General features: G+C 37.8%; 1 protein-coding gene and 2 long non-coding RNA genes across 3 annotated transcripts; 1 reads left to right on the top strand and 2 right to left on the bottom strand.

Moving 5' to 3' along the window:
• Positions 1 to 1160: 1160 nt before the first annotated feature.
• On the top strand, positions 1161 to 4321 carry LOC105044937 (uncharacterized). Its single transcript, XM_019850657.2, has 3 exons — positions 1161 to 1436; positions 3447 to 3776; positions 3855 to 4321. The coding sequence occupies exons 2-3, from the start codon at positions 3450 to 3452 to the stop codon at positions 4155 to 4157; spliced, it is 630 nt and encodes a 209-aa protein (XP_019706216.2). The 5' UTR covers positions 1161 to 1436; positions 3447 to 3449; the 3' UTR covers positions 4158 to 4321.
• A 137-nt stretch (positions 4322 to 4458) lies between these two features.
• On the bottom strand, positions 4459 to 6764 carry LOC140857768 (uncharacterized). Its single transcript, XR_012141223.1, has 3 exons — positions 6659 to 6764; positions 5895 to 6296; positions 4459 to 4726 (listed from the first exon to the last, which is right to left on the bottom strand). It is a non-coding gene; the product is annotated as an uncharacterized lncRNA (long non-coding RNA).
• A 519-nt stretch (positions 6765 to 7283) lies between these two features.
• Positions 7284 to 14577, bottom strand: LOC109505881 (uncharacterized). Its single transcript, XR_002164793.3, has 3 exons — positions 14408 to 14577; positions 7470 to 7789; positions 7284 to 7384 (listed from the first exon to the last, which is right to left on the bottom strand). It is a non-coding gene; the product is annotated as an uncharacterized lncRNA (long non-coding RNA).
• Positions 14578 to 20618: the final 6041 nt, after the last annotated feature.

A 20618-nucleotide genomic window follows, 5' to 3' on the forward strand; every position in this document is an offset into this window, starting at 1 on the left:
ACGAGTCTCAAAAGCCATTATATAATTGTTTAATTATCGACTAATGGTTACTATTCTAATAGGGTTTATGGTAGGTTAGGTTTAGAAAGGGATGGATATTGATTAATTCAATATCTAGATCTTATTAATCATAACTTAACCAAAAGTGATAAACTGAACTTCCTAATTTTTTACTAGAACTATAGATGAACAATACTATGAGCCAAAATAAAGGGTAAAGTAACGAAAAAGAAAAACAGATTTATATGAGCTCGAAGGTCATGAGAATTGAGAAGGATAGCTTGGACATTTAAATAGAGTCATCTGTGGTTGGAGTCATATTCTTCAATGTTTGTATTATGATAATAGACACTGGAATCCTATACATGTGATGTGTAATACCAAAATGATTGAATAAGGTTAAAAAGAAAAAAACAAAAAAAGATAGAGCTGCGTAAGCCTCAAGTGCATAGAGTTAGAGAATGATAGTTTGAGAATTTATTATAAGTTGGTTTGTTCAGGAGAGATGTTGTTTAGGAGCAGAGTGGTACCCACAGTACCAGCATTATAACAGTAGGTACATTGCACTTTCCACAATTCCCTTGCAACCAGTGCCTAAACCCTAATTCTACCTTATTTGATGGAGAGAGTGGGGCATCCGATAGTCAGCATGGGCAGTTTGCGTTTTGGCCATCACGTGCATTAGGTTTATTTATTTATTTATTTATAATTTCCATTTCATGGTCCCCAATCTTGATTCCTATTCTCCATCCCCTTGTAGGCTTAAAAGCATCTTGGTTGTGGTTTAAGATTGCTTGATACCCTAGTCTTCTAGGATTGAGTCATTTATAAAAATGTTAATTTTGCTTACTTGGTAGGGATTGAATTAGTTTAGCTGGACTATTAATGAATTGATTGATATCAAAGATTCATTTATTTTGTGAGAGTTAATTTTTGATCATCAAGGTATGGATAGCAATCCAAACCCAAAGAATTGATGTTTAATTTCTATTTTTGATTCACAATTACAGTAATGTTTACATCCAACTTACAGTCCATGATAAAGAAATATCATAGATCTCAAAATATTAAGGTTGCAATTCATTACTTCAATACTTGAATAGGGATGTTGTTATAGTCCAACTGTGATGGCCCGGTCCGGCCCATTATTCAGTCGGCCCAGCTCCCCAACGAATGGGAAAAAAAAAAAAAAACTGAGAAGACTGTGAAAGGAGTCTTCTCCCCCTTCTCCCTCTTCTCCGTTTGAATCCGGGAAGAGCTGGAGTCCTAGGGCAAAGAGGACCCTAGGGCACCCTATTTAAAGACCCCACGACCCCCTTCAGCTCTCCACCGGCTAACATTGAGCCCTTTTGTCCATCTTTTCTCCTATTGAAGCCGCGGCCTCTCGTTCTTGCGCCCGCCGGAAACCGAGGCCGGAGACGCCACTGGAGCTCAAGGTAAGCTCCGATCCCACCTCCTCTCTCTATCCCCTTCTTTTCATGACCCAGTGCACGCTCGCTGGCCATCGATTTCACCGGAAAACCATGAAAAATGGAATCCCCTGTTTAGGCTGAGCGTTTTCTCCCATTTCCAGCCGCCGGCGTCACCTTTCCTTGAAGGTGAGCACTAATCCGAGTACCCCAGTCTCATCACGATTCTTCCCGATGGTGCCATGGCCGTCGATGACCGCTTAACAGCCGGAAAAATCAAGAAAAGTCTGGGTGCCCTGTTTTTCGAGCCTTTTCCATGGCTTCTCATCGGCCGAACCTCGCCATCGGCCATCCCTTGCCCCATCGCCGTTGGCCGCCTGCTGTCGTGGCCTGCCGCTGGTCTTCCGGCCAAGAACCACCGCCCCTTCCTCCCCTGTTCGCCCAAGAAAAGAAGAAAGAAAAGAAAAGAAAAGGAAAAGAGTTTAGATGCTCTATGGTTTTCTTTGAACCGGAGAGGTCCAAGAAATCATCCCCTATTTGTTTATCGTGCAATATCAGGTGATTGGACAGGATGTGCATGCCCTGCACTATTTAACCACCTTCCACAGTGTGATATACAAATGGTGGGTAATTAAACCAGATCCTCCATCAATGGGAGTGGATCTAGACTCAGATGGGTATGCTGTTATGCTAGACCCCCTCGATACTTCATGCAAGTTGCAATGGTTTTTGCCTCCCCTGCGCTTTCAATTTGGATCTCTTGCAATGATAATTTACGGGCATTTCTTCTGCATTAGGTTCTATTATGAATTATATCATGTAATCATCTTGTTGCCGGGCTGAATTTCTAGCTGCTAGACCTCTTCTTGTAGCTTTCATTGGTGTTTAAAGTTCAGTTCTGATATCCCATAAACAGAGTTTCTTTCTTGCATTTATTGGCATGTATCACTCAAAAATGATAGAGGCAACCTGTAACAGTTAGGATTATATGTTTTATAAAGTTTTGGGAGTGGACTGGTAGTGTTTTGTTTTCTCAATATGATAAAAAAATAAAATTAATACATAATTATATCTTCCCTACTTGGCAAGGTAAGTGTTTTGGATTTGATTCTTGGTTGGTGCATTCCCAAAATCTATATCTAGGTAATTATGGTGCAGATTGGTCTCCCTTCTTTTCTCTCTAAAAATATAATTTCTCTCCTTTTGTTTTGACTAATTCATTACCATTTAAGGTATAATATTAGCAATTATTGTGATTAACGATAGTTATCCATGGAAAGCTGCTACATTTATATAACGTCTAAAGCTTCTCTAAGACAATAGCTCTTCATGGTCATCCTATCACTTCAATATGTTCTTTTTCTTTTTCTGGACAAATAAGGAGCTTCTCTCCAATTCACCAGTTTATCACTTTAGCATCCTTTCAGCTTCTACATTATTCTTGCTTAAAGTTTTTTCTAGGTATTGAAATGTTGAATTTGAATCCTTACTGTTCTTCCATGATGATATCTCTAGGTTTTGGATATAATTATTTAACCATGGAATTATGCCATTTTTATTCCTGCACATTGATTTTAGAGCTATAGTCCAGAACACTGCAAAACTGACTTAGCTTACCACCCTGAGGTTCATAACTTGCCACCATTTAAGTATTGTCATTGAAGGCATCAAGTCTTCACTTTGATGGACATGTAAGATCAACATGCTATATCATCTATTTTAACTTGTTGCTGAGTACTGGAAGAAGCTTGTGGGAGAGGTAAGGTGAGATGGGAAATTCTAAAACTACCATATAATTGGACCTGTCTGTTCTTTTCTTTAAAATTTGTGTTTGAGGATTCATATGTGATATGTCCATGATGAGAAGATAGACATGTAAGATATGGTTTTGGAAGAGATCAAGTTGTCCTGAAACACATGCATGCCATTTGCAATCCTCTTCTCCTCCTTCATTATCTCAACATATATCATGTTGCTCTATACTCTTCTAATATAAACTTACTACTGAACTTTCATCATTTCTTTCCATGTTTTCAGGTCATGGGAAATTGGTGGACCCCTACATTTAGACAGGATATGCTTCATGTTCAACTATTCTGCATCAACTTTGTCATTTGCTTCTCTGCTGGACTCCGGTCACCCCATGGAATGAGTGATGCCTTGCGCCAATCTCATCCACATATGTTGGGTCTCTACATATTTGCGGAGTTTCTGGCTTTGCTTTTCTCAGTGTCCGCACTCATAATATTTGCCATCTTTGCTCTCCGCTCTGCTACTTGCGTTCCATACGATGTAGCTCTGCTTTCTGCGTTAGCTCTGGGATCATATTCTGTGCTCCTCGTCTCCTACGGCTGGTTTCTCTTCTCGGTACACCTTGGCTTGCCCCTGCTGACTTATGTTGGAGGCACTGTTTGCGCTATTTAGCTACTTTCTTTCTGTTTCCAGCTCCCTGTACGTGGTTTAATCTACTGGCTGAGCAGGGAGCGTTCAGGTATGGATCCGACGGCGCTGGAGGTGTTGATATCTAAACCTGCGAGCGTAGGTTCCATCGTCACGGTACTTCTGTATTGCCTGAGCCTTGGGATGCAGTCTATTGCTAGTTTTGCTGGCCTTCGCAGTACGATGTCGCCGCATGCTATCATCATCGTCACCATCATATCGCTGCAGTGCGGCGTCTCAACTCTGACCCACTCCCACCCGCCACAGCTCGAGACCCTTGCAGCACCTACTCTGATGTCAGAGCCGTAGTGAGAGTCCCCGTGTGAGTGATGCCTGTGAAGAATAATTGGTGCTTTGAGTTCTTTGTTTGTGTTTCTGGACTAATGTAGATGTTGTGAACTTTTGCTTTCTGTTCAAGTTACAATTTAGTGAGTTTGTATGACTACGTTAAGTCACTGTTTTTTTTTTGGTAGAAAGGTATAAGACTATTTATTTAACATAGAAAGTGTGGCAGTACAAGTACAGAAAAAAGCTTGTAATACATGAAAGTAAAAGCAGGCCGAAAACACAAGTGACAACAGATTACGTGCTGGAAGATAAGAAAGGATATTAAGACACAGCTTTCAATGGCAATTTTACGGAACAAGGAAAAAAAATATGTTTCATGGTAAACAAAATTTTCTATGTAGAAATATAAACAGTAACAATATCCAGCCAAAAATAGGTATAAAACTGCAACAAGGTAGACGCATCTGCATTGATCTTTGAAATCCCATGCTTTGTTAAAAAGTAGTTGCTGAATTCTATTGATCTAGCAAGTGGCTTGAAGCAGCATAACATTTGAAGTTGAGCGACGAAGCATGCTGAATCAATGAAATCTGATGATGTATTCATATATGAGTAGGAAAACATGACATCCAAAGTAGGAACTTGCTAAGTTGATAATAGGAATAAGCTCGTAACATGAGAACCCAATAATACTTGAGAAGTTGTATACCAACAGACCAATCGTTGCAAGGCATGAAAGCAGCAGAGTATAACAACAGGGACGTCCAAATTAAGGAAGAAATCCCTCAGGTTGTCACAAAACCAGTCGTGATCAAAGCTTTGTGTGAATAAATAGATTACAACTTTGGTCTGAGTAAACCAGCAAAACATTGTGACAGAAAAAAAACTGAAGTGCGAGTGATCATGTAGGCCAAGGCAGTGAAACAGCGTGCCAAAACAGATAAACAGAACAAGAATCCTTTGGAATGCCGCGTTGAAACAGAAATATGCACTACCAAAAATCAACCTTTTAGTGAGGGATAAAATCCCTTGATGGAAGTTAAAAATCCCTTGATGAAGAGATTTACCGAGGGATTTCTAAGGGAAATCCGTTCCTCAGAATATATGATGTTGGTGAAAGTCTCCCTCAAAAATCCCTCAGTAATTACCAAGGGATCGAAAAATTTCAGCGAGGAATTTTTCTTGGTGAAACTGAAAGCCATTTGCCAAAAACCGACCATTTTTTTCAAAGGATTCACTAGCCAAAATACGCTCAGAAATCCCTCAGTAATTAACAAGGGATTCACCAAGGAAATATCCCTTGCTAAAAATTGACTAACTGGATGATTTGTAAAAAACTTTTCCTTGCAGATCCCTTAGTGATAGCCCTGACAATCCCTTGGTGATAGTTTAAGGTTTGTTAAAAAGTCTCTTAGTAATCCCTTGGTAAAGTTTTTATTTAGCATTCTATTTTTCTTACAAATCCTTAGTGAAGCTTCCTTTAGAAGACTATTTTACAAATATATTATCAAACCTGTATATATCCTAATTCTTAATATATCAATGATACCTCAATATTTTATTATACAAAATAACACATCAACACATTTGAATAAACATATTTTTATAAAACTTCCATAAAATATAAATTTAGTATCCATCGAGGTTTCAATTTATAAACAAACACAAATATTAAAACATTAAATAATTCAACTCCAATTAGTTTCAGCACTAAATATAATACTACATCTAATAAGTTCATATCCAAGAATCAATCACCTGGAGGATCAGCTGGAGGGATAGCTGACTGGGTTTCTTCTTGTGGAGGAGATGACAACTGCTCAAATGATGTAAAACCAAAACTAGAAATAAGAGATTGTAGCATCTCCTTATGTTGAGGGTTCATCAAAGCCGCCATAATATGCTCCTGTGTCATTTCCATAGCTTCTGGAGTAGCAGAATAGGCAGTAGATGCACTTTCTGAAAGATCATCTGATTCAGAAGCAGAGCATGATATAGCAGTCCTCATGAGTATGCTGGATGAATGTGCATTCGGCCCAAATCCATACACTTTGTTCTTAGAAATACTTCTGTAGCTTCTACCCACATAGTAGCATCAAATGAAGGCTGTGAATCAATCTCTGAGCCATACTTTTCTGTAAGAGCAGCCTTATATGTCTCCTGCAGTGACATATGAAAAATATTCAGCTTTTAAAAAAATTGAATGAGCAAGTATCTCTATTTTATGGATGATATATATACAAACAAGACAAACAAAATAATAGTAATTTATCTCTTAATGTAACATGATAACTCTACAAATTTAAATATCTAAAATCTATTAGATATTTCTTAAAAATTTTAGCAGAGTTTATTTTAAAACTATGATTTTCAAAAATAATAAACATATAACCTATTAATAATGCAAACCAATTGTTGAATTTAACATCCAACCATTAGATACTTATAATATATTTATAAATATATATATATTAATATATATTAATATATAGATATACTTGGATAGAAAATTGAGAACCTACACTAACTTTCTTGGATTTTGCATCCACGAATTCTCCCGTTCCTTTCTTTTTGTGGGTGCGATCAAACAGCATTGCAACAGTAGATTCTTACCATTCTCTTGCATCTACAATAAATTATTATATCATAAATATATGACTGAATGTAAATATCAATAATAATAGATAAATACTTAATAAAAATACCATCCTCCTCTTGTTGTCAAAAAGGAATGGAACCCCCTGAATGCTTGGTGATGGATCCCTCCTTTTGCTTCATTCGATTTTCTCTACCAGCTTTAGATTTTTGCTGCCACTTATCTTTAAGCCAATGTCTCTGACACAACTCATCCATATCTCTTGCTTCATCCAACTTGGATGAACTTTGCCAATCGTGTCTACAAGTGTGGCTTGTGGATTTGTCTCTTTTAACTCATCAACGCATTTCTTTCATGCCTCACTCATCATGCCAGTAAGTAAACATCTATTAGTACTCACCTAGTATTTTTTAATATATAATCTTATGCTGGAGACCATCTGTATCTTGTCTACAAAATAAATCGAAGATTTATATAGTATTTTTATAATAACTTACATTATGAACTAAGTAAAAATCTAATGCAATACCTCAAATCTACGCAATAACTCATCTTGGTTGTTTGCTCAACCATTCCCCATGAAGGCCAAGCTTCTTTAAAACACTGCTTCAGCTAAACACTCATCTGACGTGACACCTCAGGCTCGATGAATCTATGCATAAGCCATCAACCAAATTAATTATACAAAATAAAATAAAAATAAATATCAAATAAGAACATATAATTACAAAACTTACTTATTTATTTCCACTGTAATGAAAACTTTATCTGCTTCGATGGTTGGCTCAGGGGCGACTGGTTTGGACCTCTTGTACGCATAGAATCAACCGAACTTACACTATCAGGCACATGAGGTGAAGGATTGACAGAAGGCTCCTCCACGACAATGAGCCATGTCTCTCAGTAGGTGGAGGTGTGTCAAATAGTCTATGAGTAGATCATTGTAGGTGTCTTCCACTATCTCCATCATGTTCATCTTGAAGCTGTTGTCTGGGGATATTTCTTTCTCTTCCACCCTTTCGACCAAGTCTAGATGCTCCACCACGTGTCATTATCTCTATTCATACATAAAGGTTAGATGCATATATTACATATCATGTATCTAACTTAAGATCAAATATATTATTTACAATAATATAATATAAATCCACAATGTAGGCACATATCAAACTCCACCATGTATCATTATCTCTGTTCATATATAAAGGTTAGATGCATATATTACATATCATATATCTAACTTAAGATCAAATATATTATTTGCAATAATATAATATAAATTCATAATGTAGGCACATATCAAACTCCACCATATATCATTATCCCTATTCATACACAAAGGTTAGATGCATATATTACATATCATGTATCTAACTGAAGATCAAATATATTATTTGCAATAATATAATACAAATTCACAATGTAGGCACATATCAAACTCCACAATGTATCATTATCCCTGTTCATACATAAAGGTTAGATGCACATATTATATATCATGAATCTAACTTAAGATCAAATATATTTTTACTATAATATAATATAAATCCATAATATAGGCATAGATCAAATAGTCCAAACAAATATTTGATAAATATAATCAAAATTATCCAAAACATATGTAATTGTAAACAATCCAATATGATAATACATTATATAGCAACAAATTTAAATGTAAATAGCAATATTGTACAAATCAATCATTATTGCTATCAGACAACTCAAACTTATTTTCTTTCTCATCCGAGTCATCATCGTCTTCAAATTCTTCTTCGTTATCCTCTGCATCCTCTTCATCCTTCTCTTCTTCTTCCTCTTCCTGTTCAACGATCACTTCTTCTAGTCTTTGTTGCAACCTACATATCTCATTATCATCAAGCATTTCATATTGAGAGAAGTCAACTAGTAAATTGAGTGCATCAAGTTCTTCATTAGCCTGAACTATAGATGGATTTGTGATATCATCATCTTGATACACATCAATATCTGAAGATACATTGTCATCACCTGTATCCGTTGAAGGGATATTAAAAGAATTTCTAGCTTTAATTTTACATACAGCCCATCAATCACGTGTCTCTCTACTATTGCATGGATAAGTAGTGTAATATACTTGTTGTGCTTGTTGTGCTAACACAAAAGGCTCATTGGTATTCAATTATGATTTATGGCGCACATCCACGAGACCATGATCACGATGTACTCTTGTGCCTCTCTCAGTATCATACCAATCACATCTAAATAATACAACCTTATTTCCAGCACCATAATAAGTTAACTCCAAAATCTCAGTTAACATGCCATAATAATCACGTTCAAAGTCATTATAGCAGCTTCCTTTTGTACACACGTCACTATTCATTATTTGTTTATTGATACCATATTCAAGTGTGTAGAATTTGAAACCATTGACAAAATATCTTTTGAAAGTTATAACTCCTGAATTTGGGCCTTGTGCTATGTCCACGATACGCCGATCAATCATATGCCTCTCACTTTTCACCTATTTTCAAGAAACAAATATCACAATCATCTAAATTAATAATCAATAATAAAGAAAATATATTAAATAGAGATATTATTGACTAACCAAAATTTTCAACCATCTCGCAAACTCTCACTCATGCAATCTCTCAACTTCTGTATTGGTAATATGAGGTGAACATGCTCTGACATATGACTCATATCGACTGTACTTGTGTTAGTCACACATAATTAATCTAAATAATTTAATATCTGATACATATTATAAATAAGAAAAATAAAATGCTTACTCTATAAATGGTCCAAGCTCTTCACAGTTAAGCAATACATAAATGTGTGCAGTATCATACTCCTCATCAGTCATTAACCTATAAGACGCAATTGCTTTCATCGATCGTCGGGATGCGAAAAGATAAAAAGACATCCTGAAGGCCCCACATCTCCCCCATCATCATTTCATGGGACTCGAGTCAATCTTGTTTGTACCTCAGGCTCAAAATAATATGAGCAAAAAGAACTGATTTTCTCGATGACATAAGCCTCACATATTGAACCCTCGACAGAAGACTTATTTCGCACCATATGCTTCAAGTACAACATATACCTAAACAACATCAATTTCACTTGTATAAGATATGAATTTAACAAACTATATACTAAGAATAAAGAATAGTACCTCTCAAATAAATACATTCATCTACATTGATTTGGTCCTCCAACCTTTGCTTCATAAGCCAAGTGAATCGGTAAATTTCCATAGAATCGAAGAAAGCAGGAGGAAAGATTTTTTTCAACTTACATAAATTTCAACAATATTTTTCTCTAAAATCTCCATATGCTTAATCTGAATGACACTGGAGCATACATCCCGAAAGAAATGAATAGTTCGACTATCGTATCCCACACTGGAGGTGGCACCATACCTCGAAAAGCAATAGGAAGCAATCGCTCCATAAGTATGTGGCAATCACGACTCTTCAACCCATAGAATTTACAATCTTCAATATTTACACATCGAGATATGTTTGAGACATAGCCATCGGGGAGCTTCAATTCCTTCAACCAGTTACAAATATCCTTTTTCTGTTCAATGGTCAATGCATAAGAGGCTTTAGGTTTGCAAAGCCTATCATTATATAACTTAAGTGCAAATGAGGTCTATTGCAATATCTTTCCAAATCTTTTCTCGCTTTTGCGTTATCCTTATTTTGCTCTTAATATCCATTACTGTGTTAAAGACATTCTCAAATACATTTTTCTCTATGTGCATGAATCAAGATTATGTTTAATTAGATTTGTGTGCCAATAAGGCAACTCCCAAAATATACTTCTTTCACCCAATTATGTTCAACACCAAATCCAGGTGCTTTTCTTTAGCATGCTGCATGCCAAATGACATATCTGGAAGCATGCATACTCTGTTCAATATTTCTTCACCAGATAATCGAGGAGGGGGCACATCTCTCTCAACTCGACCATGAGAAAAAGTATTTCGTTGTCTCCTATATTGATGATCAAGAGATAAAAACTGATGGTGGCAGTCAAAAAATGATGCCTTGCCATCACTTTTCAGAGTGAATGCCTTAGTACGCTTCATACAATAAGGACATGATAGTCTCCCATGTGTGCTCCATCCAGACAACATGCCATATCGGGGAAGTCACTAATTGTCCATAGAAGTGCTGCTTTTATTTCAAAATTCTGTCTTCTACTTATATCATAAGTATTCACCTCCACTCTCCATAACTCCTTCAACTCCTCAATTAAAGGCCTCAGAAATACATCAATATTTTTGCCTGGACTCTTCAGGCCCGTATCACCATGTTTAAAAAAATATACTGCCGCTTAACGCACATCCATGGAGATAAATTATATACCATAATTAGAACAGGCCAACATAATAATGTGTTGATGAATGTCTAAAAGGATTGAACCCATTAGTACATAATCCCAAATGCACATTGCTCGGATCGGATGCAAAGTCTGGATGAATTCTATCAAAATACTTCATACCTCACTATCATATGGGTGTGCCATAAAACCATCTGTACATCTATTTGAGGCATGCCAAGTCATATATTGTGCATTTTTGATGACATAAATAGCCTTTGAAGTCTATCAATTAGTGAGAGATATCGTAGTACTTTAAAAGGGATATTTTTTACCCTTCTACTACAATCATTTCTCCTAGGTTTTCATTGAGCATGACCACAAACACTACATTCTATCTTTGCCTCATCTTCTAAATATACAACATACACATATTAGGACACATTAATCTTTTGATAGCCAAGGCCAAGCTTTCCCATCATTTTCTTTTTTCATAGAAATTATCTACTAGCTTTTCATCTTCTGGTAATAAACCTTTAACAATCGATAAGAGACGATCATAACAATTTTCACCCATATTAAATTCAGACTTACAATTTAAGAATTGTGACACTGCAGATAGTTTGTGTACTTCCGACAACCTCCCATAATGGCTCATCTGCTGCTTTCAGTAAAGAATAAAATTTCTTAGCATGTGTATTCAGAGATTCATGTACATTATAACCTCCTAATAGATAATCTCTATATTTGGTTGTAATTCTTAAAATTCTGACCAAATCCTTCTACTACCAACTTTCTGTATGGATTAATATCACCTTCTGAACATTCTCTAATCTGACTATAAGTCTCACCATGTGAAGTCCATACAGTGTAGTGCTCATCAAAACCTTTATAGTAAAGATGCAAAACCACTTCATCTCTAATACAAAATTTTAAGTCACGACACTTTGAACATGGACACCTAATTTTATTTTCATCCACATTATTAATTGCAAAAATGCAAACCGAAGAAATCTTTCAACCCCTTCCTTAAATTCATCGATAACATATCCATTTCTCAAGCGATTATACATCCAACTATGATCTTTGACATATTGTATCTTTTTTACCTATATAAAATCAATAAATAGTCAGTATTTTTATAAAATTATAAAATTTATTTATCAAATAATTGTAAATATGGCTATTTTGAAATAATGATGCAAATGATAACTATGAGAGGCAATCATGTCAAATCAGATCATAAATAATATAAGTATCGCTCGAATATAGTTTTGAAGCAAAAAAAAAAAAATCAAACTCAATATAATAGACAAGATTTTAATAGTAAATAATACAAGTATCACTCAACAAACACAGTGGATGTTCTCTTCTACTATAGCCCAAGTGTTGGATATATTATAGGAATACAACAGGTTTTATGCTCGGGCTTAGATTTTGTCATATTTTCGGATTTAAACCGAGCCTATAACCTAAAAAATTTCAGATTGGATGCAGATAGGGGACATGCATATTTTAGTTTGGTCCAAATTCTAGCTCTAATTGATAATAACCTATATGTAAGTGCACAGGGAGTTAAGATAGGTTGAGAGATGATACCCTCTCTTTGTAATTTGTGGATGATACCATTTTATTTTGTGAGCTGGTGGTATGACAATTGCATGCCTCATATTCATTACTTTACGTTATGAATGCCCTTCAGGCTTGAAGGTTAATTTGGCTATAAGTGTTTGGTTTTCAGCTCTAGTCCATTTCGAGAAGATGAATAAAGTTCAGTATATGTGACAGTTCTGTTTAATTGCAAGGTGTTGAATGTTATGCATATGGAATTATCTCTTTGACTTGTTAGTTTTGTGATTGGCTGCTAGTGGTAAACAAGAATCGAGATTATAGGTTTGGAATAACAAATTTATCACGTGGTGGAAGGCTAGTTTTAGTATTATCCTATCTCTCATTTTGTTATATATTTGTTTCTTAAACATCTTGTGGACCTGCTAGATAGATAAGATGAAGATGAGCTTTTATCGGGAAGAGGAGCAAAAATATGGTGGCTGGTAATTTTTGTTTATAAAACAGGGAATGATTTGTAAATCAATAGGTTAAGGTGGCTGTGTGAGTGTTGATCTAGGAGATTTCAGTTTTGATTTTATTAATCTACAAGCTATATACATATTCAAACAATAAAAAAATCTATTGTTGGATATGTGTAAGAAATAAAAATATTTAGTTTAGTTTTAGGTACTCAGAGCTACTGCAATAAGTATAAAGAAACAGAAATATGAGATGTGCCAGCTGATGCTATTTTTAGAGCATGGCACTTCATCCTAACCTCAAGAAATAGTTTTAAAATTGGAAAAAGATTCTTTTTAGGTCTCTACCACTATGCCAAACAAAAAAAAAATCCAAACAAGAATACCCACTATTCTATTTGGGAGTTAGAACATAACGTTAAATAAAATCAAAACTCAAGCAAAGTATTGGTGGCTGTAATTTAAGATCATTTTTTGGAATCATGACCATGCGCTACATGATGTGCTAGTTATGAATTACGCAAATCTGATCTATTCTTTTAGAAAAAAAAATATATATATAAAAAAAAAAAAAAAAAATATATATATATAAAAGCAGTGCTCTGGTCTGATGGAAAATGGCTGACTATCTGACTAAAATAGTATTATATAATTATGATTTTCTTATTTCTTGCTCATAAGGATATGCTACTAGAGTGTCTTGAAATTTTGCGAGAGGAAACTGCATGGACTAGCAATTGGATGGGTGGTAGTTCATATATATTGCATCTAATATCTCTTTCTATCAATAATGAAACATAGAGTCCTTGATGAATCAATCAATCTTGTTTTGATCCCCAAAATGATCCTAATGAATGGATATATCTAGATGTGGTAATTTTTTCCTTTTGCAATTTGTTTTGTTTGTAGGCACTTAGATTGAGAAGATTTGCTACAAAGGCAATTAAGGACAAGGAGGAAGCAAAGAAGAGGGGAACTGGGTGGGCATTTCACATGATTTTCACATAGTTGAAAGAGATGGGAACCCTAAAGGTTCTGTGCTTGCGCAAAGAGAGCAAATAGAAGGTTCAGAGATGTGGTTATTTAGAGTCTTGGATCAGCAAATGGGATGTGGAATCACAAAGTATTTGCAGTCACATCTCTTTGATAAGAAGCTTAATGAGGTAGAAGAATATCGCTGATTTGTGATTCATATCTTCTCTTTCTTTACCCAAAAAATTTGATAAGAATGAAAAATTATAGCTCATAGCCCATTAAAACTCCATAAGAGCAATCGAAGAAGAAGAATGAAATAAAAAAAAGGATGGAATGGGAATGGGAAAAGCTCTTACCTTTTGATTTTTTCGTTTGTCCTTTATTCTCCGTTGGTTTTTTCCCTCCATTTTCTACAGATTTTCTCTCTATTTACGGTGTCTCAAGAGCCTCTATTAGCTGGGAAGCTTGCAGCAGCAGGATAGGAAGCTTCACTTTAGAGGAAGGGGAAAAGGCTCAATTGGGTGAGAGGTTTTGAATGGCTGAATAGGAAAGCTAAAAGTTGCCAAGAGAATTTATGCACCTGGTCCAAGTGAACCAGGCCAAATCTTAAGGACATGGACGCTGGACAGTATGCAATTGAGAATTGGTGAAATACAATAAGTAACATGGCCTATTGTCCATCATGGGATTTGGTGCGGTCCAATTACATCCGTGCATCCAACATTAGACCATTTTCGTTTGAAAGAGATGGAAAAGGCATGATTTTTTTTAAAAAAAATAGGCAGTGGGATAATTTTATTTTCTTTAATGCATAATTTCGAATAAAAATAATCATAATATGGTATCAATAAGATGGATCAGAAAAAATATAATCAATTTTTATATTGAAAATGGACTTAAGCCGTAGCCTGATTTCTGAAACCTCTCACGAAACCTGCCGATATCGGTAAAAAATACAATATTTATACTGGTTCACCCTCCGCTACCACCACAGACCTCCAAAGAAGTTCCATTCAAATCGCAATGCGGGCTTTTCGAGTTGGATCATAATTCTGCCCATAAAAAATCTCTAAAATTTAAGCCACATTAACATTTATGTAGAAGTTAAAATCTATTATTTTTATAATTTTAGCTTTTATAAGTTTATTTCTACTAATCATGTATATTTTAAGAAAGTGAGCTATATTAAAATTTGATATATAAATTTGATCGAGCTTGAGTAATATCCTCATAAATATAATTGTATAACTCAATTTAAATGAAGAATAACATTAATGAGGATGTAAAAATTTTACTTTTGCTAATTCGTATATCTTTTTCTCTTTTCCTAATCAGATGATAGGACTTCTTCAGCAAAAAGTTAAATGCTCTTCATTTACTTTATATCTTATATGAATTTATATTATAATAGTGAATTAAATACCTCATTTTTTCATAGTGTTACTAATACTTTCAATTCTTATAGTGATTGGTGTTGAATTTTAATATCACTAAAGGACTTCTAAGAAAAAATCCCTTTCCAATATAATTTTTTAATTTTTAAAAAATATCTTATTAGCACCAAGGATTTATCCCTCGGTAAATCTCCAAAGAACAAAACTTTCCTTACAAATCCCTTGATGAAAATTAATAAAGTAATTACTCACTGATCCCTTACAGATTATCAAGAGATTTTCATGGATTTACTGTCCTCAGTAAATCCTCATAAATCGCTTAAAGATTCCTTAGTGAAGCTAATTTTGAATGCAACTTAACATTTCTCGAAAATTCTTCCTAATCCCTCAGTGATTTTCTGAGGGACAGATCCCTTAATATATTTCTTAGTGAAAGACTGATTTTTGATAGTGATGTATTACCTTTTCCCTTTGCTTGAGACCACATAAACTATCAATAAAATAAATATGGACCGTAATAAGTTTTTGGTATTACCCCCACATGGTTGATGAAAGTAAAGAGATGAAGATGGAAGGCAGTAAAAACTTCGGACACTCGTTGAGAAATCTTTGCATTGACAGCGACAATGAAGCTGTGGCTGCTTATGTAACTTCACCTGATGACACCCATACACTGATTGATTAGAGAAATTATTATATAATAGGTATTGAATAATGCCCTCCCAATGTAAATTCCTTTGACATGACTTAAACCCTGCAACAAGGAAGGAAAAGTTAGTGAAAAACACTCCTTTTCTGGGAGATTCGCTTTTTTTTTCCTACTTCCTTTGGTTTTCCCATAATTTTTTCTCCCTCTTTTTTTTCCTTACATTTTTCATCTTATCATTTTTTTTCCTCTTTTTTTTTCCATATTCATAACCCTCCTTTTTTTTTTTTGTATATGCATTTTGTTTTTCACAGATTCTTTTTTCCTCGTGATCATTTTGAATACTCCCCATTGGCCGATGCAACCATCAATATGTTAAGATTTGATACCTCGAGATTCAGTCCATATCGAGCCCACGACGAGGTTCGCATGAAAAATGGAGTCCAACGAGATTAAGATCACATCAAACGGAGCTCGGACGGAGGAGATACGGACGTTTGAAGTCGGCAAGAAATTCGAGGTGGCGGAGGACCGTCGGCGGAGCGCGGCAGTACGGCCGCATGCGGTGGTGCGAGGGCCCAAGTACGGCCAGCGGGGGCTGGGGCGGCCCAGCGGCGGGCCGGCCCAGGCCCGGGTGCACGGGCGCATGGGCCTGCCCAGGCCCGGGCATGCGGGGCACGGCCCAAGCCCAGGCACACGTGTGGGGCCGCGGCCCAGGCCCAGGCGGATGCGGCCCAGGTCCAGCGCCCTACTCTGAGGCCCGATTGCCCGGTCCATCGTGGACCGAGCGGTACACCGGGAGGTTTGTGGACTGTGTGGGCATTTCCACGCATTTCTCGCGGTCCACGGTACTATTTCATGGATCGATCGCGATCAGACGGCTCTGGATGTTGTGGTCTTGATCCAACGGCTTGAGGAGGTTTCTGGGCTTTGTTTGGGCTTGATTAAGATTCTTAATCCTAATCAAAGTCCTGTTTAAGCCTATAAAAGGCCTGTATACCAATAGAGAGGGTGTGGCTTGATTTTTCATGAGAGAGAACCCACACAAGATTCGACTGGTGGTCTCGTGGGCGCGGACAACTTCATGCGGAAACCAGAGAAGAACCCGTGAAGAAGAGAGAGAGATGTGAGGAAGCTGTGTAGAGGAGCAAGGCTTTTGGATAGCAAACAGCGATCACTTTAGAGGTTCAGGGGGGTCTTTCTAAAGAGAGCTTTTATGAGGGAAAACTTTCTGTGAGAGAGAAATGGGATGCAGGAGGGTTGAGGGTGAGATCTCCTCTTGTAATATTTCTTTCTTATAGTGAAGTTTGCATGCCCCGTGGAGGCGAGCCCTTTTTTGACTGATCTACGTATTTGATTATTTTCTATTTTATTTCTTCTTTCTTCCTGCTGCATCGCACAGTACCGAAAAGTCTTGGGAGGTGGTGTCTTGGCCAGACATCCATCCAATAAGTGGTATCAGAGCGAGGTGATACAAGGACGTGATTGCAGCGGTGGTGAGCAAGACTGAAGATAGAGAAGAAATGATCAATCAAGATGGAGATCAATAAGTTTGATGGAAAGAATAATTTCTCCTTGTGGCAAGCAAGGGTGAAGGATGTGCTCATCCAATAAGGGTTGATCGATACTCTTTTGTGCGAAGAGAAGTCGATCACCATGAAGGTGCGAAATTGAAAACGATTACAGATGCAGGCAGTGAGTACTATCCGGATGTATCTAGCAGATGAGGTGGTGATCCATGTACTTAGCAAGACTTCCCCGACGGTACTGTGGTCGAAGCTCGAGGAGTTGTACATGGTGAAGTCTCTCACCAATATTTTTTTCCTCTGGAGGTGGTTCTACCAGCTGCGGTGACTGAAGAACAAAGCGTGCAGAAGCATCTAAGCCACTTCCAGAAGATCCTCACTGACCTCCTCAGTGTTGGTGAGAATGTTGAGGAGAAGATCAGGGTACTGGTTTTACTAGCGTCGCTTTTCCCTTCGTATGAGTTCTTGATGACTGCTCTTTTAGTAGGGAAGAACACCATCAAGATGGACGAGGTCATCGCGGAGATACTCCAGAACGAGGTTCTCAAGAGGGAGAACCCAGCTTCAAGCTCAGGTAGCGGTAGCTCAGCCTTGGTGGCTTCTGGAGGAGCAGGAGGCGGTAGATGGAGCGACAGGAGATCGCGACAAGGGCGGTCCAAGTCTAAGAGAGATTTGAGTAAAATCAGATGTTACCGGTGTGAGGAGTTGGGGCATCTAGCCAGAGATTGCCTCAACTCAAAAATCGGACGATGGCTGCTGTGGTGACGGCCAGCAGTGATTCAGAGGAAATGTTCCGAAGATATCTGACGAGGTATCTACTTCTTCCCAGTAGTGGATATTAAATTCTGCATGCACCCATCATGTTTGTTGTACGAAGGAGTAGTTTACTCTCTGAAAAATAGTAAAGGCGTTGTTTATCTACCAGATGGATCGAACTGTGCGATCAGAGATATCAGGACGGTCAGCTGGAGGATACATGATGGTGCAGTAAAAAAATTAAGGGAGGTTCGATACATACCCAATTTCAGATGAAATCTCATCTCACTAGCAGACTGGATTCGAAAGGCTACAGAAGGGTAGCTGGTGGAGGAATTCTAAGGGTGCTATGTGGTGATAGGATTGTGTTGGAGGGGAAGAAGGGGAGGAGAGAACATTATTACCTGTTGGGGAGCCCAGTGTGAGGTGGAGCTTCAGGAGCTAGGCAGAGTCCAAAGCGAGGTGGAGCTCCAGGTGGAGGTGGATCGGGCTTGAGACAGGAGACTCGGGAAGATGAGAGGTGACGTCGCAAGGTGAGATTTCTATTATCGCAGGATGATGCCCCGAGCAGGTCTCAAGTCAGGAGGAGCATAGCATACGATGGAGATAGGATCGAGCAGCCTGGCTCGACTCCCATATTTGCCCATCCATGATCAGCAGGTGATTGTCCCAAGACATGAGGGCGAGGAGATCCAGAAGCTCCCAGAGTTAGAAGGAAGTCAAATATCGAGTCGAGTTGGAGATTGTTAGGATTTGATACATTGAGATTCGTTTCATATTGTGCCCACAATGAGGTCCGCGATAAAAAACGGAGTCCAACGAGACCAAGATCACCTCAAACAGAGCTTGGATGGAGGAGATACGGGTGTTTGAAGTCGTTACGAAATCCAAAGTGGTAGAGGACCATCGGAGGCCGGCGGTGCGGTCGCGTGCAGCAGTATGCGGCCCAGGTGAGGCCAGCATGCGGGCTGGGCGCGGCCCAGCAGGCGTGCCCGGCCCAGGTCCAGGCGAGCACGGCCCAGGTTCAGCGCCCTACTCTGAGGCCCGATTGCCCAGTCCACCGTGGACCAGGCGATGCACCGAGAGATCTATGGATCGCATGGGTGTTTCTCACACGTTTCTCATGGTCCACGATACTATTCTGTGGATCGTCATGATCAGACGGCTTTGGGACGTTGCGGTCTTGATCCAATGGGTTGGGGAGGTTTCTGGGCTTTGTTTGGGCTTGATTAGGATTCCTAATCCTAATCAAAGTCCTGTTTAAGCCTATAAAAGGCCTGTATACCAATAGAGAGGGTGTGGCTTGGTTTTTCACGAGAGAGAACCCACACGAGGTTCGGCTGGTGGTCTCGTGGGCACGGACGGCTTCGTGTGAAAATCAGAGAAGAACCCATGAAAAAGAGAGAGAGATGCAAGGAAGCTGTAGAGAGAAGGAGCAAGACTTCTAGACAGCGGACAGCGGTCACTTCAAGGGTTCAGGGGGGTCTTCCTAGAGAGAAAGCTTTTGTTAGGAAAAATTTTCTGTGAGGAAAAATTGGATGTTGGAGGGTTGAATGTGAGATCTCCTCTTGTAATATTTCTTTCTTATAGTGAAATTTGCATGCTTGGTAGAGACGAGTCCTGTTTTAGCTGATCTACGTATTTGATTATTTTTTTTCTTTCTACTATATCATGTAGTACCAAAAAAATTAAAAAAAATGATGTTCTGATCAGACATCCATCTAACGCAATACATCTCTTCTGAACTACTTGGAAAACAGTCGTTGTTTCTCTTCTGTTCCCATATTTCCTAAAGCCGAACAAACAATGTATATCTGGGTATCTTGATGACATTGATATAAATGAAGACAGAGACTGGTGGATTATTTTTGCAAAGTGCTCTATCTTTTTGCTTTTGTACATAAAGATAGCGGTGGCGTTGCATCCACAAACGTCTTGATTTGTGACCGCCAAACATCGAATTACTCTTGCCATTGCAGAATAGTCAATCTGAAGGCCATGCCAATACGGTGGAACATGCCCCCTTCCAAAATCATAGGATCCGTTTAATGAAAAGTAGCTTCGAAGTTTCATATAACTATTCCACCAATTATTTGAAGCAGGATTCATTAACATTCTCAGCAATACGCCATTTTGAACTGTTCTCTCCCCTCCTTTTGATATTTTTTGTCTCCATTTCTTCCCGCCAGCAAAGGCATTTAAACATTCCACCCTTAGATCTTCTTCGCTATGCTTCGTATCCACA

This window comes from Elaeis guineensis, chromosome 5, assembly GCF_000442705.2.
Source record: "Elaeis guineensis isolate ETL-2024a chromosome 5, EG11, whole genome shotgun sequence".
Classification (NCBI taxonomy): Eukaryota; Viridiplantae; Streptophyta; class Magnoliopsida; order Arecales; family Arecaceae; genus Elaeis; species Elaeis guineensis.